At 43.2% G+C, this 27,982-nt stretch overlaps 1 protein-coding gene and 1 pseudogene across 1 annotated transcript in view; one reads left to right on the top strand and one right to left on the bottom strand.

Moving 5' to 3' along the window:
• PRUNE2 (prune homolog 2 with BCH domain) overlaps positions 1-26,837 on the bottom strand; it is a 272,023-nt gene extending 245,186 nt beyond the window's left edge. The window contains exon 1 of the mRNA XM_060014603.1: positions 26,768-26,837. Within this exon, the coding sequence (XP_059870586.1) occupies positions 26,768-26,803 (36 nt within the window). The 5' untranslated portion in view covers positions 26,804-26,837. The remainder of the gene's footprint in view (positions 1-26,767) is intronic.
• Positions 18,915-19,699, top strand: LOC132426830 (small ribosomal subunit protein eS4, X isoform-like; annotated as a pseudogene).
• Positions 26,838-27,982: the final 1,145 nt, after the last annotated feature.

The following is a 27,982-nucleotide window of genomic DNA, read 5'->3' as shown; positions in this document are numbered from 1 at the left end:
TCCTAACTCTACTACTCACTAGCTGTGAGGCCTCGTTCCAGCACTCCTGTCTTCTCAGCATCAGATTCTTCATCTCTAAGATAAGGAGGTTGCACCACATGATCATTAAGATTCCTTTCAGCTTTAACGCTCTAGAACAAGTCCACAAAAGAAGATAGGTGTGTAAGAGGGATCCCAGGGGGACTCGCATTTTAAAAGAGAACCTATATATTTTTCTTTTTCTTTTTCTTTTTTTTTTTTCTGCGGTACGCGGGCCTCTCACTGTTGTGGCCTCTCCCGTTGCGGAGCACAGGCTCCGGACGCGCAGGCTCAGCGGCCATGGCTCACGGGCCCAGCCGCTCCGCGGCACGTGGGATCTTCCCGGACCGGGGCACGAACCCACGTCCCCTGCATCGGTAGGCGGACTCTCAACCACTGCGCCACCAGGGAAGCCCCTATATTTTTCATTTTTAAAAAAATCAAAGAGATGGCTTCCTAATGGTGGAATTCCGGGTACGGCTGCGCTCAAGCCTTTAAGGTGACCTTTCAGGAATCCCTCCAATCATCCACTCAAAAGACATCTCCCTTGGCTGTTGACTTTCTCCTAAGTTTGTATGATTAATGCTTTAAAAATATTGAGACAGTAGGGTACAGTAACCAAGTATGGTCAAATGAATCAACTACTATTTGAGGAAGGAAATTCTTCTCTGGGTTATAAATAATGCATAATAAGTTAAAGGCTTTTACAGGGACAGGCAACTGCTACCTCTTATAATGTCACTTCTAACCATTGGGACTTGGAAAGAATATCTGTCTAGAGGGTACACTTGCTCAAGACAGAAAATAAAACCCCCTTAGGTACAGTGTAAAGATATAATGTGACCCTTAGCAGGATCTGGACCCAGCAGGAAGTGGCGGTTTAGCAGCGGTGTTGTTACTGACAGATTCTGGGGCTGATCAAGCCATTTAGCAAAGCAGAGTTAGGGATCGATAGTCACATCAGCAAGATGCCACAGGTCCTGCTGATTTCTCAGAAATTGTGCTCCACAAAAGAAAGGTCAGCACTGTGGTCAATCAGATGATGCCTGAGGCCACTGGAGATGCAAGGCATTGATGACTCCCGGCGCAAGAATGAAGACTGACTTCGAGGACAGTGCAGTTAGAGAACCAAATTTTCTCTTTAAATTCTACCGAAGAGGAGAAGGGAAAGGGAAGGGCAGTGGGTGTGTAAGAGATTGGAGGACAGGAGCAAGAAGGTCTCGAGCAAGAAAGTAAATCACAATGTTCTTAGGAAGAAGCAATTGCCCCCTTGGCTTGGCTTTTCTCATCCACAGTCAAGTCAGGCTTCTAGCTGCATAATAAAAAGTTACTTACGGAGGACCAGAAATGACCCAGCATCTAGAGTTATCGAATCCCCAGAGTAACACTCTGTTGACCAGTTTCTGAGATATAGGGCAGATACCCACGTTAGAAACGCCGGAAGATGCAGAGTAAGCCTTTCTTATGAGGAATCAGATGATTAAATAGGCTGCAGGGATTTTCTCCCTTTATGATCTGTAAAAGCTGAAGCAAACAAAGTATTCATTCCTCTGGGCTTAACTGATTCTGTGACAGGTACCATGAGGACTAGAGCATTTCTCAAACTCTCTTCTAAAATTATAAAAAGTCCAACTACTTGCTCTGATGAACCCGCACCTACTCCCCCCACCCCAAAGCAATCTGAAGTACACGGCATTACTCGTTTTCAAGCATATATTTAAAATATATGAATACACAGAGACTTCTCTTTCAGTCTTCTGTATCACGAAAATGTTTTACCAGCACATAAAATCAAGAATTATGGGGCTTCCCTGGTGGCGCAGTTGTTGAGAGTTCGCCTGCCGATGCAGGGGACGTGGGTTCGTGCCCCGGTCCGGGAAGATCCCACATGCCACGGAGCGGCTGGGCCCGCGAGCTGTGGCCGCTGAGCCTGTGCATCCGGAGCCTGTGCTCCGCAACGGGAGAGACCACAACAGTGAGAGGCCCGCGTACCGTAAAAAAAAAAAAATCAAGAATTATGAAATGAAACATTTTTATTTTCCGTGTGGATGAACTAAGGATAATATCTTACATTGAAATAGCTCCCCAGGGTATACTAGGCAAATCCCTAGCTTTTATCCCAATTGACCTTCACAGTCATTCTGAAAAGTGAGTCAGGGAGGCCGTGTATTGGAAAGTATTCCCCAGGGAATGAGAGTTCCAGAGAACACTTGCAAAAAGTTTGGAAAACACTGAGTTTAACAATGTTTAAACACATGTCTGTATCACAGGGCCTCTCAGATGTTTCATGTTAGTTCATTGCAAATCTGTGTGTGTGTGTGTTGTGTGTGTGTGTGTGTGTGAGAGAGAGAGAGAGAGAAAGAGAGAGAGAGAGAATATTTCACAAACTTATTTACCACAAAACACTTTTTCCACTGCACGTCTTATGGAATTCATGTTAGGATTGCCCCTGCATCACCATTTTGCTAAGACATGATAAATATCTACAGTTGCATTTTAGATATGCTATATTCAACATTTGATAAATGTTTACCGATCCTCAATATGTCAGACACTATTCTAGGAGCTGTTAACAATGCAGAAGAAAATCCCTGCTTTTATGTAGCTTATATTCTAATGGGGAAAAATTAAATTTTAAAAATTAATAATAAATAAAATATGAAATAGGGATAAATACTAAGAAGGAAAAAAGTAACAGAAGAGGTAACTATGTGTGTGTGTGTATGTATGTGTGTGTGTGTGTGTGTGTGTATGTGTGTGTATGGGCCTGTGTGCTGGGGGAGGGACAATGTTTACATAAGGTAGCCAAAGAAGGCTCCCTGAGGTGATAGCTAAGTAAGGCCCCAAAGGAGGTGAGGGAGGGAATTATCACATATCTGGAAAAGAAGTATTCTGAGCAAAGGGTACAGGAAAGGTCCATAGGTGGGACTGTATCAGAGAGAAGGATTCAAATTTGATTAAAACATGGCCCTGTTTTTCATTTCTACTCTAGCGATTACTCAGTCTATTAAGAAAGAGGCCTAACATTTTTTAAAGCCATGCATGTTTTAAGTACACATAATTAACAAGTCTTGTACTTTACTGTGAGGAATCAGAGTCTTTCATTTGTGGTTTCTCAGGCACTTTCCCTAGGGATTCCTGGGACACTTGCAGGAGGGTCTGTGAAGTCAAATCTATTTTCATGAAAATGAGAAGACATTACTGGCCCTTTTCACTGATCAGACATGTGCACAGTGGAACAAAAGCAATGGTGGGTAAAACTGCCAGGGCCTTAGCAAGAATCAAAGCAGTGGCACTAAGGTAGACCAGTAGTCCCTGCATTCTTCACAGCCATGACCCTGCAGGACAAATACTGCTGGTTTTATTTACAAGTGTCCTTGACAAAACTGTTAAAAAACAGTTAGTTAATTAAATCTCAAACCTGGAGTAAACACATCTTTTAATACTCTGTGGTAAAATAGGGCACATGCATAAAATATTTCTGTTGCATTCTGAAGACCAATGGTTGTCCAGAAGGAAAAGGAGTTTTGCAGTTATTTAAGATGTGAGCTGATTAGCCGCTTCTCACTAAATATTTTTGTTTGGGAAAATAGTTATTTTTAATAAACTATGTTATTTTGTTAACATGTAATGGGTTTATGTTATTTTTAATGAATTAATAAATTAATATTAAATTTTTCCATTTTAATTTCTGATATGGTATTTATTAATAAATGTAACACACATAAATAGACGCTCTTGTCATCCTCAATCATTTTTAAGAGCATAAAGGGTCCTGAGCCTAAAAAGTTTGAGAAACACTATACTAATAAAACAGCAAAAATACCATGCTTATGTGAGGTGAAATTCACATAACATAACACATTAACCATTTTAAAGTGAACAATTCAGTGACATTTAGTACATTCAGAATGTTGGGCAACCATCACTCTATCTAGTTCCAAAACATTTTCATCACCCCAAAAGGAAACCTTGTACACGTTAAGCAGTTTCTTCCCATTATCCACCTGTACCCAAGCCCCTGGCAACCACCAATCTGCAATCTGTACCTAGGGATTTACCTATTCTGGACATTTCATATAAATGGAATCAAACAATATGTGACCTTTTGTGACTGTCTTCTTTCACTTCACATAATGTTTTCAAGGTTCATCCACGTTGTAACATGGATTGTGGGTGCTACATTCCATATGTATTTGTTTTTAATTAATTATTCATCTTCACATATTCTTTTAAGGGTATATATATGATCTCCGATTAGAAAATCTCTAATTCAATATGAATACACAAGAGTGTGTATTGTCTCAATATTTGTCAAGGCACATACAGACTTCCACTGTGCACAGTGACTTCTGCTTATGGTGTTTGTCTACAGAACAATCATGAGGCAACTACTCCAAATAGTGAGGCGACCATCAATCGATGTATGATAAATATAATCACCATTCTCAGCGCCAAGCATGTAAAGTGCCTAATGGTGAGTGGGGGAAAATATTATTCATTTTGTAACATTCTCTCATAAAATGTATCTGCACATGCAGGTAATTTTGTTGTTGTTGTTGTTGTTTAGGGTTGCTGACTTAGAGGGAATGAGCAGTTTACTAGAACGGGGAGAAAAATGAATTTGAGACAGGAGGTCTGGGTTGGAGCCCAGCTCCCAGTTTATTAGATATGATACTTTCAGCAACTTACTTCCTCTTTCAGGCCTCAATTTTCCCACTTTGAATGAGGAGGTTGTCTCTCCTACCTTTTGCACACGTGTCTCCATCTATCAGGATTCATTCACGTAACCATCTTCAAGATTTTTGCCCACATGTACATCACCTCTATTATTTGCTTACATTTTAAATGACTCATTTTTTTATAAAAGCAAATTTATTTGAAAAGAAAACCGTATTATTACTAATAAATATGGTAAACCAGTGTCACTTGCAAACAGAAAAAAATATAATGAATCACTTTCAGTCATCCAAGGATCCCCGTTATATCATCTTTTTTCCTACAAAACATCCCACCTTTTGGATAATACTGCTCATGCAGCCATGATCAACCCTCTTTGTGAATCGATAAGCTGTGGCCTTGCTTACTTTTAGAAGTTAAGATTCATTACTTATTCTCTCTCCCTTGGAAAGGCTGATGGAAGTATTTATGGTTTTGGGTACCACAGTAACCGAGCAGTGCTTGGCAGAGCTTTGAGATAACAGGATGTAAGTGACATCCTTAGCTTGGGGCTTGTTTTGAACATGAGAACCCGTGTGAATTCAGAAAAACCCCAAATTCCCCAAATAGTTACAGTATGGCTCTTGAGTGTACCAAACAACTGGACCACATTTCAGTTTCATTGCCTCTTGGACTCTACCTATAATGAAAGGGACTCAAGATGCTAGGAAGCACTTGGCACCTGACTCCCCTTTTCTTGGGCACAGAAGTTACTCCAGGGAAATACATGATCTTCTGTACTATTTATAGTGCAAAGGCTGTTGCAAACTGATTGCAAAGATGGTCCCTCCCTTCATTCATGCACATACAGCTTCTTCCATCAAGAGGAGAGGTGAGTCTATCTCTCCACCCCTTAAATCTGGACTGGCCTTGTGACTTGCTTTAGCCAATAAATAAAAGAGCTCATAGAGTCAGTAAGAAAATTAGAAGAGATAGTGTATGCAATCTACTTAGCACAGTGTCGGGCACATAAGTCCTGGTTAAGTGGTAGCAATTATCATTGAGAGTATGTATAGTATAAACAGCATGTACCAGGAATGTTGCTCTCTGTTCCAGGAACTTTGATCTTCATGTTTCCCTCGCCCTTCTCTCCTCTCCCCCCTCATCTTCTGGCTAGGCCCAGATGCTATCAATCGATGGATGGCATGACCAGCTAAAGAGTTTGCACAAAGCATACACGGGTTACAGTTTCCAAGAAAGTGGGAATTAACCAATCTACCCTTGGGTTCACCACAACCGCAGATCCACCCTGGAGTTAAGGACATTTATGACATAATCTAGTTGGAGCTAGTTTAATTGAAAATATCTTCCTTGGGTAATTTTGAACCCGCACTGAAGAACTAGGAAAACAGACACAATTTGTTGAGTGTCATTGGCTAAGCACTTCATGTGCACGATCTCATTGAATCTTCACAGCAACTCTCTGAACGCCCTGAGACAGACTCTAAATTGTCCCCATTTTACTGATGAGAAAACTGAGGCTTGGAGATATGAATAATTTGCCCAATTATGTGGAAGGTGCTGTGAAAAAATTTAAATAAGAACCGATTCTTGTTCCTCAATCTTTCAATACTAAAGATCCCTTTAATTTTCTCTTTCCTTTGTGGAAAGAGAGAGTTTTGAGAGTTTTAATTTACCATGTAACAGTATTATTATTGGATTGGTCAAAAAGTTCATTTGGATTTTTCCGCAGGATGCTATAATATTTAAATCAACCTCTGTCTTGGAAGATGTCAAAGTGCTAGACCTCCTGGTTTGGAACTGTTGAACTAGCCCTAGCTCCTCATTTGCAACTGAAGAAACAGAAGCTCAGAAATAGGCTCAGGGATTTGCCAAGGCCACTCTGCTCCCATGTAGAAGGAAATCACTAAAATCTAGGTCTTGTTATTCCCTGTAGCCATTTCATTTTCCATGACAAAATTCTCTGGAACATGCTCTAGTCACAGGAACAATTTGTAACCAAGTCACCGGTAGGAGGTGACAGAATTAAGGCAACAATCATCGAAGAGGCTTGTCACGTATTTAAAATCTTCATGGCAGCTGCTCTGTATGTGCCCCACCTCTTGGCTAAGTGATTATTAACCGCAAGAGAAGGTTCTGATACCATGTAGAGTAAAGGCGAAAAAATTAAGAACTTTTTAAAGATAGGTGACAACCAAAGCAGATTACAAATTACATGAAAGACGATTCGCGTGTCACTGGAGTAAAGGATTTCCATAAAGGGATGTAATGATGTACTGGGAAGAACGCGGAACTGTGTCATCATTCTTGTTAATTTGGGGCTTGCTTTACAAGATGGCATTATGTCTTCCAGTTTGGTGTCATAAAGGCTGCAACAGTGGGAGAAAGCTTCATGCGATAAATGGGACAGAAGCAGGACCTTAAAATACAAGGTAAATTTGAGACTTATGTGAGGTCTTGCCCAGGGAAAATTAGGGCTGAAGATCTCCCATCCTATTCCCAGGGACTGCTAATTCTGGTTCCCTGGGGTCTCCCAGGACAGTGGAAGGGAAAGAGGGGAGGGGAAGGGAAATAACCATCGATGTTTACTGAGCACCTCTTATTACGTGGCAGGCAGTAGACTAGGATTTGGAAGACATGAATGGATTGAATCTTTACAGCGGCAACCTCAGTTAAAATGCTGCCTGTACCAAGAAGTAGCAAAGCATGGGGGTGTGAATGCAGCCTTGGAAGCTAGACTGCTTGGGCTCAAAACTTGGCTCTACCCCTTCCTACCTGCGTGAATTCAATCAAGTTATTCACCTCTGTCTACCTCAGTTTCCCCAAGTACAAAATGGGTAAAAGTGTACCTACAAAATAGGGTTATTGTAAAAGTGCAATTATTTCGTAAATATTTAAAGAATATATATAATGCTCTTGTACATGGTCCTGGCTGGATAAATATTAAATAATATTACATTATGAGTAAACCAAGGCCCAAAGAGGTTAAGAAATGTACCCAAGTTCACACAGCGGAGAAGTTGCTGAACTTGACATTCTGATTCCATGACCCTTGGTCCTTTCCTTTCACCTTGGGGCTGCTCAGGCTGAGTTGATGGGATATGAGACCAAAACAGGCCAGAAGCTGCATTACAATGCCAGGCCAGAAGCTGCATTACGTTCCCTAGTAAGCGCCCCGCACAGCACTAACCTGCATATCTCCACCCATTTCCCCCAAAACCAGTCCAAGCCACTGACTTCCAGACAGAAGTCCTGTGTCTCTCCTCCTGCTCTTGTCTGGAGTCTCCCAGCAAACCACGCAGCTGTCCCCACTTACACAAGCCCCAAATGCACATGGTCGCCAAATGAAACAAGGACTTTATGCACAAATTTTAAAGAATTTTCACTCCCTACAATGACTGAAGGGCATGAACGCTCAACCGAGAGATAAATTTCTCTAAGAGAAATTACTGCTAATCTTATCAAGAGGCCAAGAATTTAAGCCCTTACTTTTTGTGTTAATTTTGATTTTGTTTATTTATAAGTAAATCTTAAACTTGGAAACATAAGTCTGATTGTCTATCAGTTTTAAAATTGGTGGTTTTGGAAACTCTAATATGTTTTTCAGGGGGTCAGATATCCAACTGGTAGAAATCATCATCGTCGTCATCATCATCAAAGCAAACACTCAAACATTTTTATGTATCAAACGCAATTCTATGAGTTTTACATCTACTATCGAAGACAATCTGTAAGCCCCCCTACAAGGGGGATCTATTATTATTCCCAATTTATATATGAAGAAGCTGAGGCCCAGAGAATTTAAAGGATTTTCCCAGGCAGCCTTGCTCCATAAAGGCTTCCGTGTGATCTAAAGCTGTCAACCCAGCTTCCCCAAATCTTTAACTTGGGACACAGACGCAGCCTAAAGTCATCCCAAATGTGGCCATGGAATAACCCCCACCCAAGCCTCATCTGAAAGCGTAAGAGATGACTAAATAGCGAGAGGAGGTTTCCATTGAATAATAATATTAAACACTGCCAGGGAATTCCCTGGCGGTCCAGTGGTTAGGACTCCACGCTTCCATTGCAGGGGGCATGGGTTCGATCCTTGTTCGGGGAACTAAAATCCCTCAAGCCATGTGGCTTGGCCAAAAAACAAACAACAACAAGAACACTGCCAAAGGATCTCAGGTTTCTTAACCAAAGTATTTATTTGGTGAATATCTACCCACTGATATGACCATTACTAGAATGGAAGTGTGGTTCTAGCCAGTGTTCACCTGACAGGATGAATCCTAGCTTCAGAGCACATAGTACACTACAATATTATTTCTACTTATTCATTTTCCTTCTTATAGAAGGATGATAATATGTCCCTGTGCAATGTCATGTAACTGCAGTGCCCGCCTATCAGAAGAGTGTACTTCCTGTTCCACTACCAATGGGCTTGGCCACTGCTGAACCCTACCGGCTCCCTTACTTTTCTTCTGCCCCAAGAGCAGCCTATCCCAAGACACTGTTGCTCCTTTAGAATGAAGAAGGCACTTGGAGTCACAGCTGACCCTCAGCAGCTTATAGCATGAGTGAGAAATACGCCTTAGCTGTTGAAAGCCACCGACATTGAGGACTTTTGCCATCAGAACATAACCTGATTGATACAAAGCAGTATCTAAAATGATGCCTAAAAATTCGAAGATGTCTGCTGATCATCCTCAAGCTACATGAGTTTCTGAAAGCCATTCTGGGCTCCCCACTGTGTTAAGAGAAACAGAATTCTGTGTTAAGAGAAAAGGAACTGGAAAGGGAACAGTGGGCTGCAGGAAATAGAGTGTGAACAAAAACCACATCAGAGAAGCAGAGTGACAAAGCAAAAGCCATCAACAAAAGGGCATAAATAATAAAGGAATACCATCCATCACAGAGCATCACATACAAACGTGCACCACTAACAACAGAGAAGGGGACAAGGAAACAGAAAGTAGGAGAGCATCCGGATGCCGAAGGGCGTTATCAAAGAACGACAAGGAAAGAGAGAGACAAGATGGTGGGAGGAACTGTGAATAGTCTTAAGAGAAAAAAAAAGTTGGACCGCAACATGACGTTTGCTGCAGCAAGTTCCCTGCTAGAAGGAAAGTGCAGTGAGGCAGCTCTCCTCTGGGGAAACATTCCATTTCAGTTGGGGACAGCCCCACCAGATTCTAACGCACCCTTTCAGGGGGCCATGAACGGTGCCTCCTGCCTCCCCGTGAATCAATGCCCTGGGGCCTCGCTACTGAAATTGGAGGTGGCGGTGGAGGGGGGGTGTGGGGGGGGGGGGGCCGCTGGCGGCATCGGCATCACCTGAGAGCCTGTGAGGAGGGCAGAATCGCAGGTCCCACCCCAAACTGCACGGAATCAGAATCTGCATTGTAACATGATTCCCATGCACAGGAGAGTTTAGTAAGTGCTGCCATTATGTCCACTCGTCCTGAAGTAAGTGCATTACGCCCCTGATGCATGTCAAAATGGAAATATAAGTTATGACTCAGGTATAGCATACTAGAAATTTAGCTCTAACATTCATTAGTTGTGTGCCCTGAAGCAAGTCACTTGACCTCTCCCGAGCTTCAGTTTCCCCCTCTGTATACTGAGCATAACGATACCTTTCTCAGAGGATTGCTGTGAAGGCCAACTGAAATAACATATGTTAACTGTAGAGTAAATACTGGTAGATGTCAATTCCCTTGCTTGAAGGCCAAGAACAGGTTTTGCTGAGGAGTGAGTGGCAGGGGTAAGAAGCAGGAGAAAGATATTTTGAGGAAATGAGGGCAAAGAGAAGGTCCAGCAAGGGATACTGTTCATGGCAAGACACTAGCTTAACCTGAACGTTCCTAGCTGGCCCTCCTTGTTCTCTGCCCTCTGTCTTTGAAACAGCAGAAGTGTATTCAGAAAGGAGCTGGACGCTAGAAACCGTGGCACACAAGGGTTTACTCGCAGCATCTCCTGCCCCACAGCATACTAATTATTTAGCAGATGTGCATGACCTAACTACACAGCTAAGTCTCTGAGAGTCAGTGATTTTCCACTCGCGTCCCAACACTTATAAGAAAATATCACCCCAAGTATAGTTCCCTCGGCATATATTAAAGCTTCCCAACACAGTATCAGCCAAGGAATTATTACCACACTGTATACAAATCATCCTGTTAGACAACAGATTCCTCTTTTAAAAAATCATATAAGGTTTTTAGGAAAACTGGTGTCCTATAAACCTGAAAATTTCATTAATGACAGAATTTCAAGCCCAGACTAACCTTGAGTTCTGTCTCTCTAAATTTCCTTTCAATTCTGTGTGGCTGTTTCCCTTTTTTCACCAGTGTGAATTAATGAAACTCTTAAGAAAGTTACAGGCAAAGCAGGACCTCTATCCAGGGGCTAATGTGTCTGATGCGTCTTCATCTCTGTATGTATTAAATTTAGCGACCACGTGGCCTCTGTCACGCCATGGCATAAGAAGTGTTGATCTGGAGATATATGTTTCTTAGTGTGAGACTTTGGAAAGAGAAGGATTCAGCTTAAACTACATTAAATTGCACTAAACTAAAATTACTCTCTATTGCATCAATATGGGGGTGCATTTAGGTTTTTGGCCAGTTAATGAATATGCTCCATATGGAAAAATAGTGGTAAGGTGGGTGGAGACAGAGAGAGAGAGAATTTGACAGAATTACACCTCCTTCGTAGGAGGGAAGGAGCTCCTGTGACGGGCAATTAAATTCCCTTCCCCCCATTCCATAGACCTCTCAGCCGAAGCTGACATAAGTGACATCCAGGCAACCGTAGGCCCATCACAGGTATGAAGGATGATGCCCACAGACCCTCCAGAGACCTGCTTCTCAGGAGCCTCCTTCCCATCACAGGTGACATTTGGTCTCCAGAGCCTGTGGAGCTCAACATGTTTCCACCAATGATGCATCCGTTAATCTCACATTTGCAAACTGTTTGTCGGAGGCCGTCACACAAAACTGCAAACTCAGTGGTCTTGCTTTCCTGCGTGTTTCATGCAACACAGCTTCAGCAGGAATGTGTTTCATCGTTGGATAGTCTCCTCTTGGACAAGTGCTGTATACTTTTACTCAGTCATTTTCTCGTATGGAGATAAAACCAAGCAACCAAACTCCAACTGAAACCATCAAACTACCTTTCGAAAGGGTAGACCAATTTTTGTTCCTACAGATGAGATTGGAAGCAAAGGCATGGGACTCCGAAGACACAGACTCTCCGCCCAGTTCTGCCACCTACCAGCTGTGTGTCCTTAGGCAAGGCTGGATTTCACCTCTCTGGCCTTTTTCGTCTCCTCTGTGATGTAGATATAACAACATGTGTCCTACCCCGAGGTTGAGCAAATGAGATCACACAGGTGGAGGCAATTATGAAGTGCAATACTACTTGGCTTGAATGACCACGCCAAGTATAACAGCAACTAGCTTGACCGATCCATAAGGCTCAGTTTTTCTTCAAATAATTGCGAGAGGAAGTGAAAAGAAAAAGAGAAAGTGGCAGATCCTGCTTCTTCGTCCCAAATAACATTTGTAACTGGTGTGGCGTAGATTGTATTATGATTGTCTTAATTGAGTAGCAAGGCAGCTTCAGATTAGTTGATCAAATTCACATTTTTTAAATTAGCATAGTACTGTACAGTCTCTCAGATGTGTCAGGAGCACAGACCTAGGTGTCACAACGTTCTATGAGACAAGTTAACCTTTCTGAGCCTCTCTGCATCTTGAAATTTGATGGATTTCATCCAGAAATCAATTTGGAAAGATTTACCAAGAAACTTGAGACTCCTTGTATCTTTTGCTCCAGTAATTACATATTTGAGAAGCTATTTTAATGACCTAATCCTAAACAGGACAAAATGTTTCAGGTACAAAGATATTTGTTACAGTGTAATTAACAACAGCAAAAAAAGAGGGACAATCAAAATGTTTAACCACAGTCCATCTTCTTTATAAAAATGCATGTTATTATTTAAGATGTCGATTCAGAATGCTATGCAATAACATAGGGAAATATTCAATAAATTATGTTAAGTAAAATAAAAATCAGGGTACCAAAATGTATGAATATCCTACTTTAATCCTACACACAGGAAAAACTAAGAAAACTACTTTGCCATAACATTGCCAATAGTCATGCTTCAATGAAAGTGGTTAATTTTTAGGCTTTTTTCTATTGTTTACAGTTTATTTTCAGTTTTCCTCTATTTCCCAAATTTGCTTTAATGTTTATTTTATAAATAAATGAAACCTAAAACATAATACTAGGAGGTTAAAATAGTCTAAAGTCACCTGTTTCAATGTTAAAGATCTATGCTTCTATGATCGTTTCAAATGTAAAGATCTGTGATTAAAATAACTAACAGTTTCAAAGCAAGAAATCACTAACGAAAGACTATGGCTATAGAACGCTGTGTTTAAACATGTGGAATCCCAATGCCTGTTTCCACAGCACTCCCAGAAGTGACGGGCCAGGGTGTGTCCAGTGTAACACAGCAATCAGGGCGGCTGTATATAAATCTTCCTGAGAGCAAAAGTCTGAGAAAGAGGCCAGTAGTAAGAAGCATGACTCAGTGTTTATGAGATTCATCAGAACAGTCTATGTAAATGCCAGCCTATGAAGCCCTGTGTGTGTGAATTGATTTTTACAGCAATGTCATACTTGGTCAGAAGGCTATTTTAGCATGAAATAATTCTATAGGTGTGAGAAATACATTTTCCCCCCTCATAGGGCTCAGAGTGACATAATACTTTGGAGAGCTAATGAATTTTACAAAATGTTTTAAAAGCCTGTTCTGGAATGGTATTTTGATCTGCATCCACCACAGTGAGTTTATGTCTGGATTTTTTTGGAGACTGGAGTCAAGAGTGATGGTGCTTCAGGCCACGGTCCAGGGGGAATCAGCCAGCTGGCAAGCTCATGACCAGTTCCACACCAATGAGGCGGCTTTGCTTTGTGCATGGCTTGATGTTAGGGTCTTACACAGCAAATTCACAAATAAAGAATAGAAGAAATATTCAGCTACAGAATAAAATTCTCCCTCTTGTTTATCTTTCACTATGACCTATATACATGTCCTAAGACCATGTTTTCAATTTGCCTACAATCTAAAAAGAAAAAAAAAAAAAACAGTTCTCTCAATGATCTTGATAAACACACAAAATATAAAACAAACCCTGAATTGAAATTGAGGTTTGTATTAATCCACACGGATGGGTCAAAACGCTGCTCACCTTTCTTTGAAAGAATCCAGGCCTCCAAAAGTCAGTGGCTTTGGGAGTCTGTTTATATGGTAGCTGCCAAAGGGTGAGAGAATTCTGCGTGGTGTTTCAGCCAGGAGATGCTGCATACAAACCAAATCAGGCTGCTAAGGGCAGCAGGAAGATGAAAGCGTTAACAAAGCAGAGGATGGAGGCTAGAGAGTGACTTGCCCCCCGCCTCCCTGCAAAGGGACTCAGGGACACTGCCTTCCCAGGGAAGCAGCCAGGCACGTGTCCTCGCAGACATACCAGTGGCAGGGGAGCAGCTAATCTATCCACCTGTCAGGACACTTCTGTCCGCCCAGGGCCAGGTGCTAGTCTGGCCAGCAACACAGGCCACTTGCTAGAGAAAACGTGTATGAAGAGCGCAAAGATTAGCAAAACGCTCCCACGTCAGGATGAGCTTCTGCCCCAGCCCTTACTTCTCTTCCGTTCTGGAGAGCAAGAGGGAAGCATGCACAACTCTGTCTTGCACCCTTCAATTAATTAATAGATCATTCTTCACAGCACAAAATAAAGGACATAATTGAATTGTTGGGCCTCTTTAAAAATAAGCCACTTATCCTTTTTTATTTTTTTTAAATTTTTATTGAAGTATAGTTGATTTACAATGTTGTGTAGCTTCAGGTGTAGAGCAGTGATTCAGTTATACATGAATTTTTTTTCAGATTCTTTTCCCTTATAGTTCCCTGTACTATACAGTAAAACAAAGCCATTAAAGTCCTATTTTTTTTCAACTGAGAGAAAGAAATGGTTCCTATGAGTGGGAAATCTTCCATTAAAACCTTTCAGATAATTGAAAGTCCAGCAGCAGGCTGCCCCTCCCTCTCCGGCTGTTCTTAGGGATGTTATTTTCCAGGCCATGGTCATTGCTGCAACTTCTCTACCGAGTTCAGAACCAGATTAAGTTCTCAACTCAGTGTGGGAGTGGAGAGCAGGGTTTCTCCCATCTTGTATGTGCCACGGGCCTATTTATGCCTTCCCACATCAGGCTCACATTTTTAGCACCATCACTCTCCGTCCTGACTCATGATCACTTGCTATAAACCATGACATTTCGCATATCTGGCTTTGCTTAAGAATGAGGTCACCTATGCAAGGGACTTTTCCAGACAACTGAAGCTTACCCTCTGTGTGACAATTTCTGTTCAATTTTTTCTCTGTTAATTATCTGAGTTGGATTTTGTATTTTCTGAGATTGCTCACGTACCCCACCTTCTCTTAAACAGACACCGAGCTTAAATAGTTTTTCTTCCTTGATTATTCAGGGTCATTACTGTGAACTTTCTGTCACTGATGTTATGGCCTCCAAAGGCTGTGCAGTTATTTAGGAGCATTTGCCCTACATGACACTTGCTGAGAATCTGGGTCCATTTCTTTTTTTTTTTTTATAAATTTATTTATTTATTTATTTTTGGCTGTGTTGGGTCTTCGTTGCTGTGCGCGGGCTTTCTCTAGTTGCGGCGAGCAGGGGGGGCTACTGTTTGTTGCGATGTGCAGGCTTCTCATTGTCGTGGCTTCTCTTGTTGTGGAGCACAGGCTCTAGGTGCGGGCTTCAGTAGTTGTGGCACATGAGCTCAGTAGTTGTGGCTCGCGGGCTCTAGAGCACAGGCTCAGTAGTTGTGGCGCACGGGCTTAGTTGCTCCGCGGCATGTGGGATCTTCCTGGGGCCAGGGCTTGAACCCATGTCCCTTGCATTGGCAGGCGGATTCTTAACTGGGTCCATTTCTTAAAGGTTTGTTTGATTTTGGTTTTGTTTGTGCAGTTCCCCTATTGTAAGTTATAAGCAATTACAGCCTCTGGCAACCATTTCTCCTACCACCTTACTCTGAGAAACCGAGCTCGTGGGTATTCTGTCAAAGCGCAAATTAAGTAATAAGGATGACAATGAGCACTAACATTTGTGGGTCTTTGCTACTTTCCCAGCATTCTTCAAATGACTTACAGGTATCATCATACCAATGGGCTCAGAAAGAGAGTCTGGGGGATCTCCCTGCGAGAAAAGAACCAATTATAAAGATACGGTTTTTTTTGTTTGCTTGTTTTGGTTTTTTGTGTGGTACGCGGGCCTCTCACTGTTGTGGCCTCTCCCGTTGTGGACCACAGGCTCTGGACGCACAGGCTCAGCAGCCATGGTTCACGGGCCCAGCCACTCCGCGGCATGTGGGATCTTCTCGGACCGGGGCACGAACCCGTGTCCCCTGCATCGGCAGGTGGACTCTCAACCACTGTGCCACCAGGGAAGCCCAAAGATATGTTTTTAATACTCAATTGCAGGTGTCTGAAGGAAAGCTGCCTTTGTGTAACTTTCAGTTTTCCGGAGACCTTGGGTCAGCCGATGTGGCCAAATAAAGTGAACTCCAGACACATGAGCTCTTGCTCTTGCAAATCATTCCATTCTGAGCGTTTGGAAGGATTTCCTTCTATGTCTCACCACTTTTCAAACATGCCTCCCCCCTGAATCCTGTTATTCTTCACTTATCTCCTATTTCCCTTCCAATTCCACCTCCACCTTCCTTCTTTCCTTTCTCCCTCTGTTCCTTCACCCCTATATGTGTCTCCGAGTATAACCAGCAGTTTTCTGAGGCACTGCTAAGCTGGCAGACTCGAGAGCAAAAGCGAAACTGTACAGCAGAGAACTTGAGTCCTAATCCCAGCTCTTCTGGCCAGCTGTGTCACCCGGGCTGAGCTCACCCAATCTACACTCACTCGCTCACTCAATCAAACAATTCTTCTGTCTCCAGCAAGAGAGTGACAACAATGAAGGAAAAAGATACAAATAAACTTACTTACAAAACAGAAATAGATCCACGGACATAGGAAACAAACTCATGGTTACCAAAGGGAAAAGGAGGGGAGAGATAAATTAGGAGTTTGGGATTAATATATCCACACTACTATATATAAAATAGATAACCAATAAGGACCTACTGTATAGCACAGGAAACTATACTTAATATTTTGTAATAACCTATAAGAGAAGAGAATCTGAAGAAGACTATATATAAGTGAATCACTGTGCTGTACACCTGAAACTAATGCAACATTGTAAATCAACTATACTTCAATAAAAAAAAGATGATGAATGTGTTTGGTAACCACACGGAAATTGTTGTTAACAGTGAGTTAAAAAGAATACTTTATAGACTATATTCAGAATTTGGGATTTGAGCTGGAGCTCACATTTAATTGTAAACTATTCATAAAGAAAATGGTAATGATAAAATTACAGAGAAAAGGTTTCCGCTAAAAAATGCATTTTGAGAATTTCACTGTATTAATTACTACTTATTTATACATAATACTACTAAATCTAAATAAGTTTCTGAATCGAAATAATGTTTGCACATGTTTTCACGCATCAGTTTTTAATACAAGACATCTAAACAAGAGCAAAAGAAAGCTTACTGTAGGTCATTTAAAACTCTGTCATTTGTTAAAAACAAAAACAAACAAAGAAAAAACAATGAAGGAAGCTGGAAAACAAAAAGCTGTACTCACAACCTTGATGGCAAATAAGGAACAACTTCTGTTTTAAAAAAGCCATTCTCATTATTAAAAATTCACTAAATACCCACAATATTTCAGTCACTCTAAAACTAGTCACAGACCCTATCTTCCAAATAGTTTATCAGTGTTTTATTTTTCTTTCACCTAGGTAGACAGTGAAACAGTCTCCCAATTTATTCAACCGAATCATAGACAGCCCAGCACCATATTTTTCTCACAGCAGGTTCTTAGTAATAGTGATTGATTACTCAGTTATCCAAGGGTTTTTTTTTTAACATAAAACAGTCAAAAACTAAGAAATGAATCTCTCTTGGGTCAAAGTGAACTCACTACCTAGCCCTCCCATAAACCTGCCGAGTTGCTCACGTTTTATTTAAAGAGAATTAAATGTTCCAGGACATCTGGTGGTAAGACACGAATGTGGCAGAGGGTCCTGGAATGGGAGTCAGGTGATCTGGGAGCAAAGTCTGGCTCTGTTCTTTACTGGCGGTGAAACCTTGGTCAAACTTCTTGCCCCACTGAACCTCAGTTTCCTCAACTGCAAAGGGAAATAATAGCTACCTCACAAGACTATTTTGGGTATTAAGTGGAAAAATCTATTTCTTAGAACTAAGACAGATAATCAACAAATTCGAACTAAAGGGAGCTAAAAATCATCCCTGTTTCTATAAAATGTAAATAGGGCTTCCTGGCTCTCTTGTCCACCATGGTCCTATTCATGTTTTTATTACTGTGGGTGGAGGACACATTCTTATCGTAGTACATACATACCTGCAACAGCCCTAATATATTATTGTTCTCATTTGACAGATGAGGTCAGTCTGGAAGGCCTTCAACTTTCCTCTCAAGGACTGAAAATCTTCTCTGCCAATCTCTCTCATGACATTAATACTGGCCCAGAAGCAGCAGAACAAGCTGGGCAAGCTTGGTGTAGTGGCTGGGATTGGGGGAGTCTAATTTTTACCCTTTGGACCACACAGCAGAGGATCTAAGGCTCTAATAGTTCCACTCTGTCTGCTGATCTGCCCAATGTGGTTTTGCAGAGCGCCCCATTCCCTCCCCTGCCTCTCTCCAATCCATTCATGCTTTAATTCCACCCGTATTTACAGATTCCAAGCAATCATGCGTAAAAACTAGCCTCATTATTTTACAGTAACATTTCGTATGAAGTGTGCACCACATACAAAAGGGCTGTATGGCACTCCTTGACCTTACTGTTTCTCACCTCCTTCTAGTAAACCAACCAGAATTCCCTTATACAGTCGCCATCCCCTCTTCAGATTCAGATCTCTAGGAGTCTGCCCCTGTTCATCCACTTATTCATTTTACTAAGCCACTACAATGTCTCATGCATTGTGCAAGCCTCTTGCCTTATGGCTTCATTCATTCTAAAAACACTGTGTTCTTTTTGTGCTTAGCACAGTCATGGCTCATGGTCCCAAGAAGCCCCTGAAACATGTAGCAGCTCCAAAGCACTGAATGCTGAGTAAACTGACCAGTATGTTTGTTCCTCATCCATCAGGTGATCCCCACAAGCTGAAAGAGTGTCTCCCCCTCATCTTTTCTTAAGGAACAGACTTAAGTATTCCCTGACAGGAAAAGAAGTAAAGAAGACCTGCATGCAGCAGTTCCTTAAGGTTGATGGCAAGGTCCCAACTGATAGACCTCATCTACTGGCTTCAAGGAGGTCAGCAGCATTGGCAAGACTGGGGAGAATTTCTATCTGATCTGTGATACAAGGGTTACTTTGTTGTTCATCGTATGATACCAGAGGAGCCAAGTACAACTTGTACAAAGTTAAGAAAGATCTTTGTGGGCACAAAAGGAATCCCTCATTTGGTGATCCACGATGCTCGCACCATCCACCATCCTATCCCCTTCAAAGTGAACGACACTATTTAGACTGATCTGGAATCTGGCAAGATGACTGATTTCAACAAGTTTGACACTGGTAACCTGTATATGGTGATCAGAGGCGCTACCTTGGGAAGAATTGGTGTGATCGCCAGCAGAAAGAGACAACCAGCTTCTCTTGATGTGGTTCATGTGGAAGATGCCAACGGCAACATCTTGGCCTTCCCACTCTCCAACATTTTTGTTATTGCAAAGGCAACAGACCATGGATTTCTTTTCTCTGAGAAAAAGACATCTGCCTTACCATTTCTAAAGAGAGAGACAAGAGACTGGCAGTCAAACAGGGCAGTCAGTGAAATGACCACTAGGTGACATGATTGGAAGGGTCTTTGTACTTAATTAAAGATAATGTGTCACGATTAATGGCAAAAAATACCTCACAAACAAACAAGCAAACAAACAAAAACTGCTTACTGAGCTTCAGGCACTGCACCAGGTTCTGGAGATACAGTGGTGAACAAACCCATACAGAGACCCTGGTCCCTACTCTCGTTAATCAAACAAACATGCCCAATAGAGATATAATAACAAGTTGAGGTAAATGACCTAAAAACATCACCCCAAAACCTGACTTAGACTCATGAATTGGGGAGGCTGGGTGGGAGGGGTCATTCAGCAAAAGGCTTCCCTTCTCCTTAACCTGATCAGAAGAGGTAGGAGTTATTCAAGCTTAGGGAGATAGGAGGAGAATCCAGCAGAAGCTGGACAGCAGATGGGTCAGATCCCAGAGTCAGGTTAAGAGTGTTGTTGGTTCTCCAAAGAGCAATGGAAAGTGATAATAAGGATTTAAGGGAATGATGGGACAGATGTGAAAGATGCTTTCACAATGATCTCCCTGGTAGCAGTGGGAGAGTGGTTTGCAGGAGACCAACTTGTTAGCTGGCCATTGCAGTCATCTGGATGACTTAGTGATGTCTGCGATATGGTGGGTGGGGAAGGGATGGAGGAAAAGAAAGTTCCCAGTTGGAGAAACTGGATGAATAATAATGCCGTTCACTGAGATAAGGAACTGCAGGAAAGGACCAGCTTGGGGGCAAATGGAGAGAAGCGGCATTGTTCCAGGTTCTGTGCTGAGGGCTGTAGGTACATTATTTTGGCTTTATGACAAACCTGCAAAGTAGGTATCATTATCTCATTTTTCAGATAAAAACCCAAGGCTGTATTATCAGCTTAGTTTTTCTAACCCAACCTTTGTGGCTCTGATTTTGCAGGGCAATCTAGTGCCCAATTAGCCTCCCAAGAGCTCTTAAGAAGAAAGATTACCTTTCCCTGGAAACCAAAGCCCAAAGTCACAGAGCTCAGATCGGAATGGATTTGGAACGCTGCCAGAGATTTTGAGTAGGCTACTCTGGGACCCATGGCAGGCAGCCACGTATGATTGTGCAGGTTGCATACTGCACAAACCCAGAGGGTGCCAGTCATATCAAAGTCCATGTGAATGCTGCCTCCTGAATATATCAGCCCTGTCCCTCTCCAGTTTCTTTTCAAAGAAGACTCCAAACTCCGACTCTCCAATAAACCTCAGGGTTCAAAAAGAATCAGTGACCAAGGCAACACCGTGCACCTTACCCCTCTGGTCCCAGATGTTCTTTCCTCTTTTGCAGCCTTCATTCAGACCCAGGTATTCATCCCTGACCCTTGTCTGCTTACCTAGTACCCCAGGGAGGAGTAGATGTAAAGGTAGAGTGAGACGTCCATCACCAAACCATTATTGCTTACAAGAGCTCCCCAGACTGATACACCAAACCTAAAACATTGTTAATATCTGCCCAAATAAATGCTACGTAGAAATAAACAAGTTATACCAAAGCTGTCACCTTTTTACGTAGTTAACATAAAATATTCCTCAAATTTCTGATTAAAGGGCGTCCTTGCTCACCTGCTCGCATCTTCCCAGACCCAAGGTGCTGTCTGAACAGCAGTGACCAATTGTTTATCTTTGAGGAAGATCAGTCCCCTCTGAGATTTACACTGAAAAAGCCTGGTTCTTCTCCACAGGCCCGGGGGCTGGGACAAACCACAGCTCTCGGTCTGAAAGCTCAGGCAGTGAGAAATGGAGCTGACTCTAAGACTAAAGCAATCAAGGGCCCTTTTCTCATCAGCCCCTAAGACGGTGGAACCACATTCACAGAAGTACTTTGGATTCCTGAGTTTCTTGCTTGGGAATGCTCCGGCAAGAAGCACAGTCTCAAGTGCACCAGCCCTCGGTTATGATAGGGAGGCAGCTGATCCTGTGGTCTGTGATCAGAACGAGCTCAGCTTTCCAAATGAAACTCCTCCGCCAGCATCTCCATCATTACTAGTCCTTAACACCATGGCCCTTTAAAAGGTACGAAACATTCTTTTTTTTTTTTTTTTTTTTGCGGTACGCGGGCCTCTCACTGTTGTGGCCTCTCCCGTTGTGGAGCACAGACTCCGGACGCGCAGGCTCAGCGGCCATGGCTCACGGGCCCAGCCGCTCTGCGGCAAGTGGGATCTTCCCAGACCGGGGCACAAACCCGTGTCCCCTGCATCGGCAGGCGGACTCTCAACCACTGCGCCACCAGGGAAGCCCGAAACATTCATTTTAAAGACGCTTTTTGTTGATACACATGACCTTGTTCCTATAAAGGAAATCGGGAAGGATATATTTCTCAATTTCCAATCAAATGATTCCTCTGCAGACATGCTGCAGTGTTTTTCTTTCTTTTTTGGAAAACCCATCTCCTCTATCAACTCTAATGTGGTTGTTCATTTAGAGTTTTGAATGTGCTTCCTTATCCCTATGCTACATACCACAGAGTATAAGTTGACATTTAGGGTCATCCAGAATTTTTCTTCTACGGAAATCTACATATGGACCAACTCCCACTGCAGAAAGGAGCCCTTCGTCTGCAGCTGTCACTGCTCAAGTGGCAGATGCACTCCCCAGACTCTAGCAGTGACAGTGACCCTCTCCCCACAGCATTCCTGGGATATTGATGTGCCCTGTATCCTTCTGCTGGCAGCTGACACTCCCACCACACAAATGCCCAATGCTGGCTCATGACTCACCTCTGAGGGCATGTGGGCTGCAGTGATGCCCCACCCCTGAGCAGCTGCTTGTATTGCATCAGCTGGTGGGATCTGGCAATGGGAGAGGCTTGGCAGGCAGTCTACCCGGTATGGGGACCCTGGCTTCCTGCCAGCCAGAGTTCCAGGGGTCTGATTCCTTATTTACTTTTTTTTTTTTTCCCTCCGAAGTTCATGGGAACTTGGACCATTTACTGACATCATGAGGCTGTCTTGGCCTGAATACATTTTTGAGCTGACCACTATGAAACTGGAGGACATTTCCCAAATCACAGTCTAGGGCTGGGAGCCCTCATTCCCTACCCGTCTTCAATTTCTCTTACCACAGAAAGAGTATAACTAAGAATGACTAAGACATCACTATGGAAATGGCGTAACTAAAAATGGAAAGCATGGCTAAAATTTAAGGATGGACCTAGAACTATAGGATTTGATCTCTGTCCCTATTCCAGCTAGAAATGGGCAGGTGGAAAAGGAAGCTGGGTGGGCACTGGCAGGAGAGAAAGAAAATGTGTTTCCACTCATTTCTAGTTCTAGCAGTGAGTATACAGATCAGAAACATAGCTGGGTTCTCGAATGGGGACGGGAACCCAGGTAACAAACATCATCCTTTGATCACCATCTCTACAGCCTCGGGGGAGGGGGGGGCGCGGTCTTACTCTCCTGGTGTTTATTCTACTGTCTTGGTCGTTGAACAATAATTGGATCAGTTCCTTATTTGTCAAGAAGGCACCGTTTCTGGAGGCTGTGCTTGGGAGGAGTGACTATTTCCCTTGCTGTCCTCCACCTCCAGGTAAGGTGTTTTACAGAGAAGCTCCAGGCACCCAAGCCTGTTCTAACCACGCAGAAGGCAGGCCCCCTTGAGAAGCATTTGAGATCCAGGAGGTGGTGATCCAAGGCCACACTTGAGGTTTACTTTTGCCATTTCTGATAAATGCCACATACTCTCAGGAATGAAGGGTGGATATCAGAAGGGGAGATTTAAGGAAAAGCCAGATGAGATTAAGTAAGTGAATCTGCATCAGTTTAAGGACCAGCAGAACTGGGGTGAAAAAGAGAATTAAGAGACCACTCTCTCAATTTCAATAGAATTAAGCTCCAAACTACCTGACTAAAAATGAAAAACATCCCTTCTCCTTCAAAGGTTTCTGCTCAACCCAAGGGCCTGGCCTAGAAGAGCAGAGCTTCTCGCCTCACAATGACAGATGAATAATAAATGCTCCTAGTCAGAAGAAAGGGCATACAAACAATTTCTCCAAAGTTGTGATTATTGGAGATGCTATTATTGGCTAATAGCAGTTTCATTTTACAATTTAAAATTCCTTTGGTCTATTGAAATTAGCTAACTCCAATGACAAGGTTATGTTAATGTAACGGAGCAGGACCCTATGAGGCCTTCCTGGAACAGACTCCTCCCCCACCTTGTCCTCCACCTTTCTCCTGTCTGTAAAAAAACTTTAGCCTCCTAGGCCTTCCCTGAGTTCCAAAGAGTAAATTTAATGAGAGAAGTGAGAAAATGCAGGAAAAAAGGAAAACAGTCAAGCAAGACAAAATAATCATAGTTTAGCCATTAAACAAAGTCAAGGACTTTTAGTTCCTCTTCAAGGGCTATAGATAATATTCTGAGCCATATCCTTTGAGCTCTTTGCAGATAATGAAACTGCCACCAGGTGGAAGAAGTTAACTGTATGCGGCCCACAAGCACATAGAGCCCAGACCAGTTGGAATCAGAAGGTTGATGATGCTGCCTCCCAATTACCTCACCACCAACCAATCAGAAGAATGTTCATGAGTTGATCACGTACCCCACAACCCCTCTCCCTCACCCTGTCTTTTAAAACCTTGCCCTAAAAGCCACTGGGGAGTTCAGGCCTTCTGAGCACTAACTACTTGGACTTCTTGCTTGGCACCTGCAATAAATGCTGCATTTTCCTTCACCGCAACCCAGTGTCAGTAGATTGGCTTTACTGCATGCAGGCAAGAGGACCCAAGTTTGGTTTGGTACCATTAAGACTTTGGAAGGGACAATGGCTATTCCAAACCATTAAAAGACATGTATCGTATCTACAGAATATCAAAGCAAGAATTCAAGTAGGTAGACAAAAACCTGCCCATTAGACTTTTTTTAGGTGTCATATAGATAAATCTATGTCAACTTCTGACGGAAAACAGCTTAAACATAACACCTAAATTCTATCTAATTCTGGTCTAATAAAGCATAAGTGAAAACCAGCATGATAATTTTCTTCTCCCTACAATGTTTTCCAAAGGATTAGTCTAATTTTTTAAAATCCTACCATTTTATTACGGATAAACTTCTCACAAATGAGTGCCATAATTATTGACTTAATATTTTTCTCCTAAACAAAGGGTATATATCCTCTAAAGTAAAAGGTTTACCTACTACTATAGTTGAATGTTGCATATTAAGTAAAATTTTTATTTACCTAGAAAATGTAATTTATCAGGGGAAATGTGACACTAAAAGTGACCAAACCACCTTTACTGTGGCTGAATATGAAAGGATAATTGTGATCTCTAACAAGAAACCTATCCTAAGAAAAAAATTAAAATTAGCAGTAATTGTTCTTCTGGCTAAAGCAGGAAGCTGGGAATAGTATTTCAACCACTTCTTTTTCCTGTCACTCTTTTAATAATGTAGAGTAATTGCTCGTCTAATGAAGGAACTCGGTAAATAAACTTACTCATTACTTTCAACTGATTACTCTGAAATAGGGAATTTCTCCATCACAGCAGTTGCTCTTCAGAAATGAGACAAACCTCTTGCTCACATCAAACCCCACAGTCGAAATGTTTATTATTAAAATAAATGTTATGGGAGTGTAACACAGGTGCAGTCTACAACTGCGTGATCGCAGATTGCTATTTATTTTCACCCACGAAACAATGAACTGCCAAAATTGACCTTTTCTGATTATTTCTCACTCAGTGTTAGGTAAGTAACAAAGAGCATACTTATACTATCAGAAATGCAAGTGATTTCTTCAATCAGTTTTCTCCTTCGTGTGCTCAAGTTAACCTGTAAGAGGGTCAGCAGTAAACACAGAAACGATCACAAACCTCAATTCTGAAATCCCCATAGACTATCAACTCTCTGGGAAGCTTAAGGTAGAAAACAAAGTACTTATATTAGCATTAATCAACTTTAATGGTCTTTTTAAAGATACTTACAGTAAAATCTTTTTAAGAATCACACATCTGTCTTCATTCCCTTTGTAGTGTGAGGGTAAATGAATGACAGTAATAACCTGCAAATAGTCTGCCTTGTGATTAAGACGTCATCTTAATGCAGACTTTATATTTTGGCTTTTATGAAGGTTTAAAGGTTAAAGGCAACATAAATTATGCATCTCCTCCTATGCCAGGCCTGTACAAGGTGCTTTCCCTGTTCATTAAAGATAGTGCTTCCAAATGGGCAAAAGCTTTGTTTTAAGGGCCAAAAGAGAAACATTTCCCTTACGTTCATTACTGCAATGCTGGAGAACCAAAACAATTCGGAATTAGGAAACTGCTAGAATGTTGTTCCAGAATGTATAGCAACTGTTGATAGACACAGTGAAATTACCCTTCACTCTTTGAACAACAGTACAGTTAGAGCCAGCCAACATGCTGGTCTCTTCCCAGGAGAACAATGGTCTGGCAAGCCTCACACCACCAGCGACAGTTGGGGTTCTCCCGTTCTGCCTCTGCCCCAAGTTGCAGTTCTGAACAGGGACCGGAGAGACTCGATTCGCACTGGAATATCCCTAACTCCCGCACTGGAGCAAGCTCCGCGCGAGGGATGCTCGGGTAAACTGCGCATTCTCACACGTTACTCCTAGTCGGCATTATTACTTCCTCACTTACGTTTTGCCACGCCCTCCAGCTAAAGTACGGTTTCTTCTCCTTTTACACTTACACGTACCGCATCTGCAGAAGTCTGGGCTCTTTTTCTCAAGGACCACACCCATTTATCCTCTAGCCTCCAGGAGCAAATTGTAGATTTGGCTGGATCTGCCTCTCTCCAACCTCAAGCCAAAGGAACCAAAGCTGGACACACAGCACCCAACTTCAGCCGAGTCACGACTACCCCCAGCCCGGCACTTTGGCTATGAGGGAGGATTATGGAGACAGACTGCCCGCTGCAAACCCCAGAGTTCCCGAGATTCTTTCCAGGGGACAGTCCGTACACCCTGACAACTAAGTGGCAAAGTTGTTTCTTCCTCCTCTGCTGCAATGTCCTTTCTTTTTCATCAACGCGCGCGCGCACGCGCGCGCACACCAACACACACAGCCTTGCTCCCTCAACTTACCAGTTTAGACTTGGCGCGTTGCAAAAATTCTTCCATGTCGTTCCGAGTGGTTTGGACCAGAGGTACCCGGAGAGCGCGGAGGACTATCTCCTCCGGGGCGAGACGTGCCGGGTCCCCGGACAGGGGCCGGCCCGGACGCAGCGACCGGCTGCTCCCTCCTACCGCTCGGAAGCGGCTGAGGTTGTGGCTGCGCCCTCGTCTGTCGTCTCGCAGGGCTCCCGCCCCACCCGGCGCCCGGCTGCCGGCTCGGGGCGCCTGACTCTGCCCTAATAAGGAAAGTGGGTGTGACGCCCGGGAGCCCCAGGGCGCGCCCCGCACGCTGGCTGGCACGCGCCTGCGGGGCCGGAGCTCTGGGCCGAGTCTCGGGGGCGGGGGTGTTGGCGGATGGCGAGGGGCTCCTCCGCCAATCGCAGGGCCCCGCTGCGGCCTCCTGACGTGGCGCGCCGAAAGATGCTGCAACCATGGACAGCGCCCAGAAGTGCGAGCCAAGTGCAAGGGGCTGCTGCAGAGGGAGGCTCTGCCGCAGGCACAGCCGCTGTCAGCCAGGGGAAGTGGAAAGAGGACGAGAGAGCCCCCACCCCACCCCCGCCCCGAGAGCCTCCCTTCTCGGCCAGCGCCTCCCTGGCTGGCTGGCAGGTTACAGAGAGCTCCAGCGGTCACTTAATGAGCTGGCTCTGCTAGCCTGGCCAGGGGATGCACTCAGCTAGATTGAGAGGTGGAGGGGGTTACTGCTGAGCTAAAAGCAGTACGACCTTGATGGAGAATAATCCGAAGAGCAGGCTAGGAGGTTGTGGTAGGCTGCATCTTTCCTCCTTGCCCTCAAAACATACCTGCCCAGTAACAGACCTCTGCAGTTCACCTCAGCTGGGTTCCCTTGTGTTGGCCCTAGAGCTATGGATACATACACCCTTCTGCAGTCCCCATCCGCTCTGACATGTATGCTCAGGAACGGCGAGGGCTATAGAACCTTCCTCCAGCATAAGGGTCTGTGTTTTTACAGGATCCTCAGATCATTTCTGTGTACATTAATGTTTAAGAAGTAATGCAATAAATACTTAAACTTACAGCTATGAGCCTTATTTAAAGCCACAGAATTTTGTTGTGTGTCCTCTCTAGGCTTACCAGGGCCCCAGATACATCCGGGCCTTGGCACATCTGCCTGTAATACCCTTCCTGCCCTCTCACCAGCCACACTGCCTGGCTAACTCATGCTTC

The sequence above is a fragment of the Delphinus delphis genome, chromosome 6 (genome assembly GCF_949987515.2).
Source record: "Delphinus delphis chromosome 6, mDelDel1.2, whole genome shotgun sequence".
Classification (NCBI taxonomy): Eukaryota; Metazoa; Chordata; class Mammalia; order Artiodactyla; family Delphinidae; genus Delphinus; species Delphinus delphis.
This window is presented reverse-complemented; position numbering and strand designations above follow the sequence as displayed.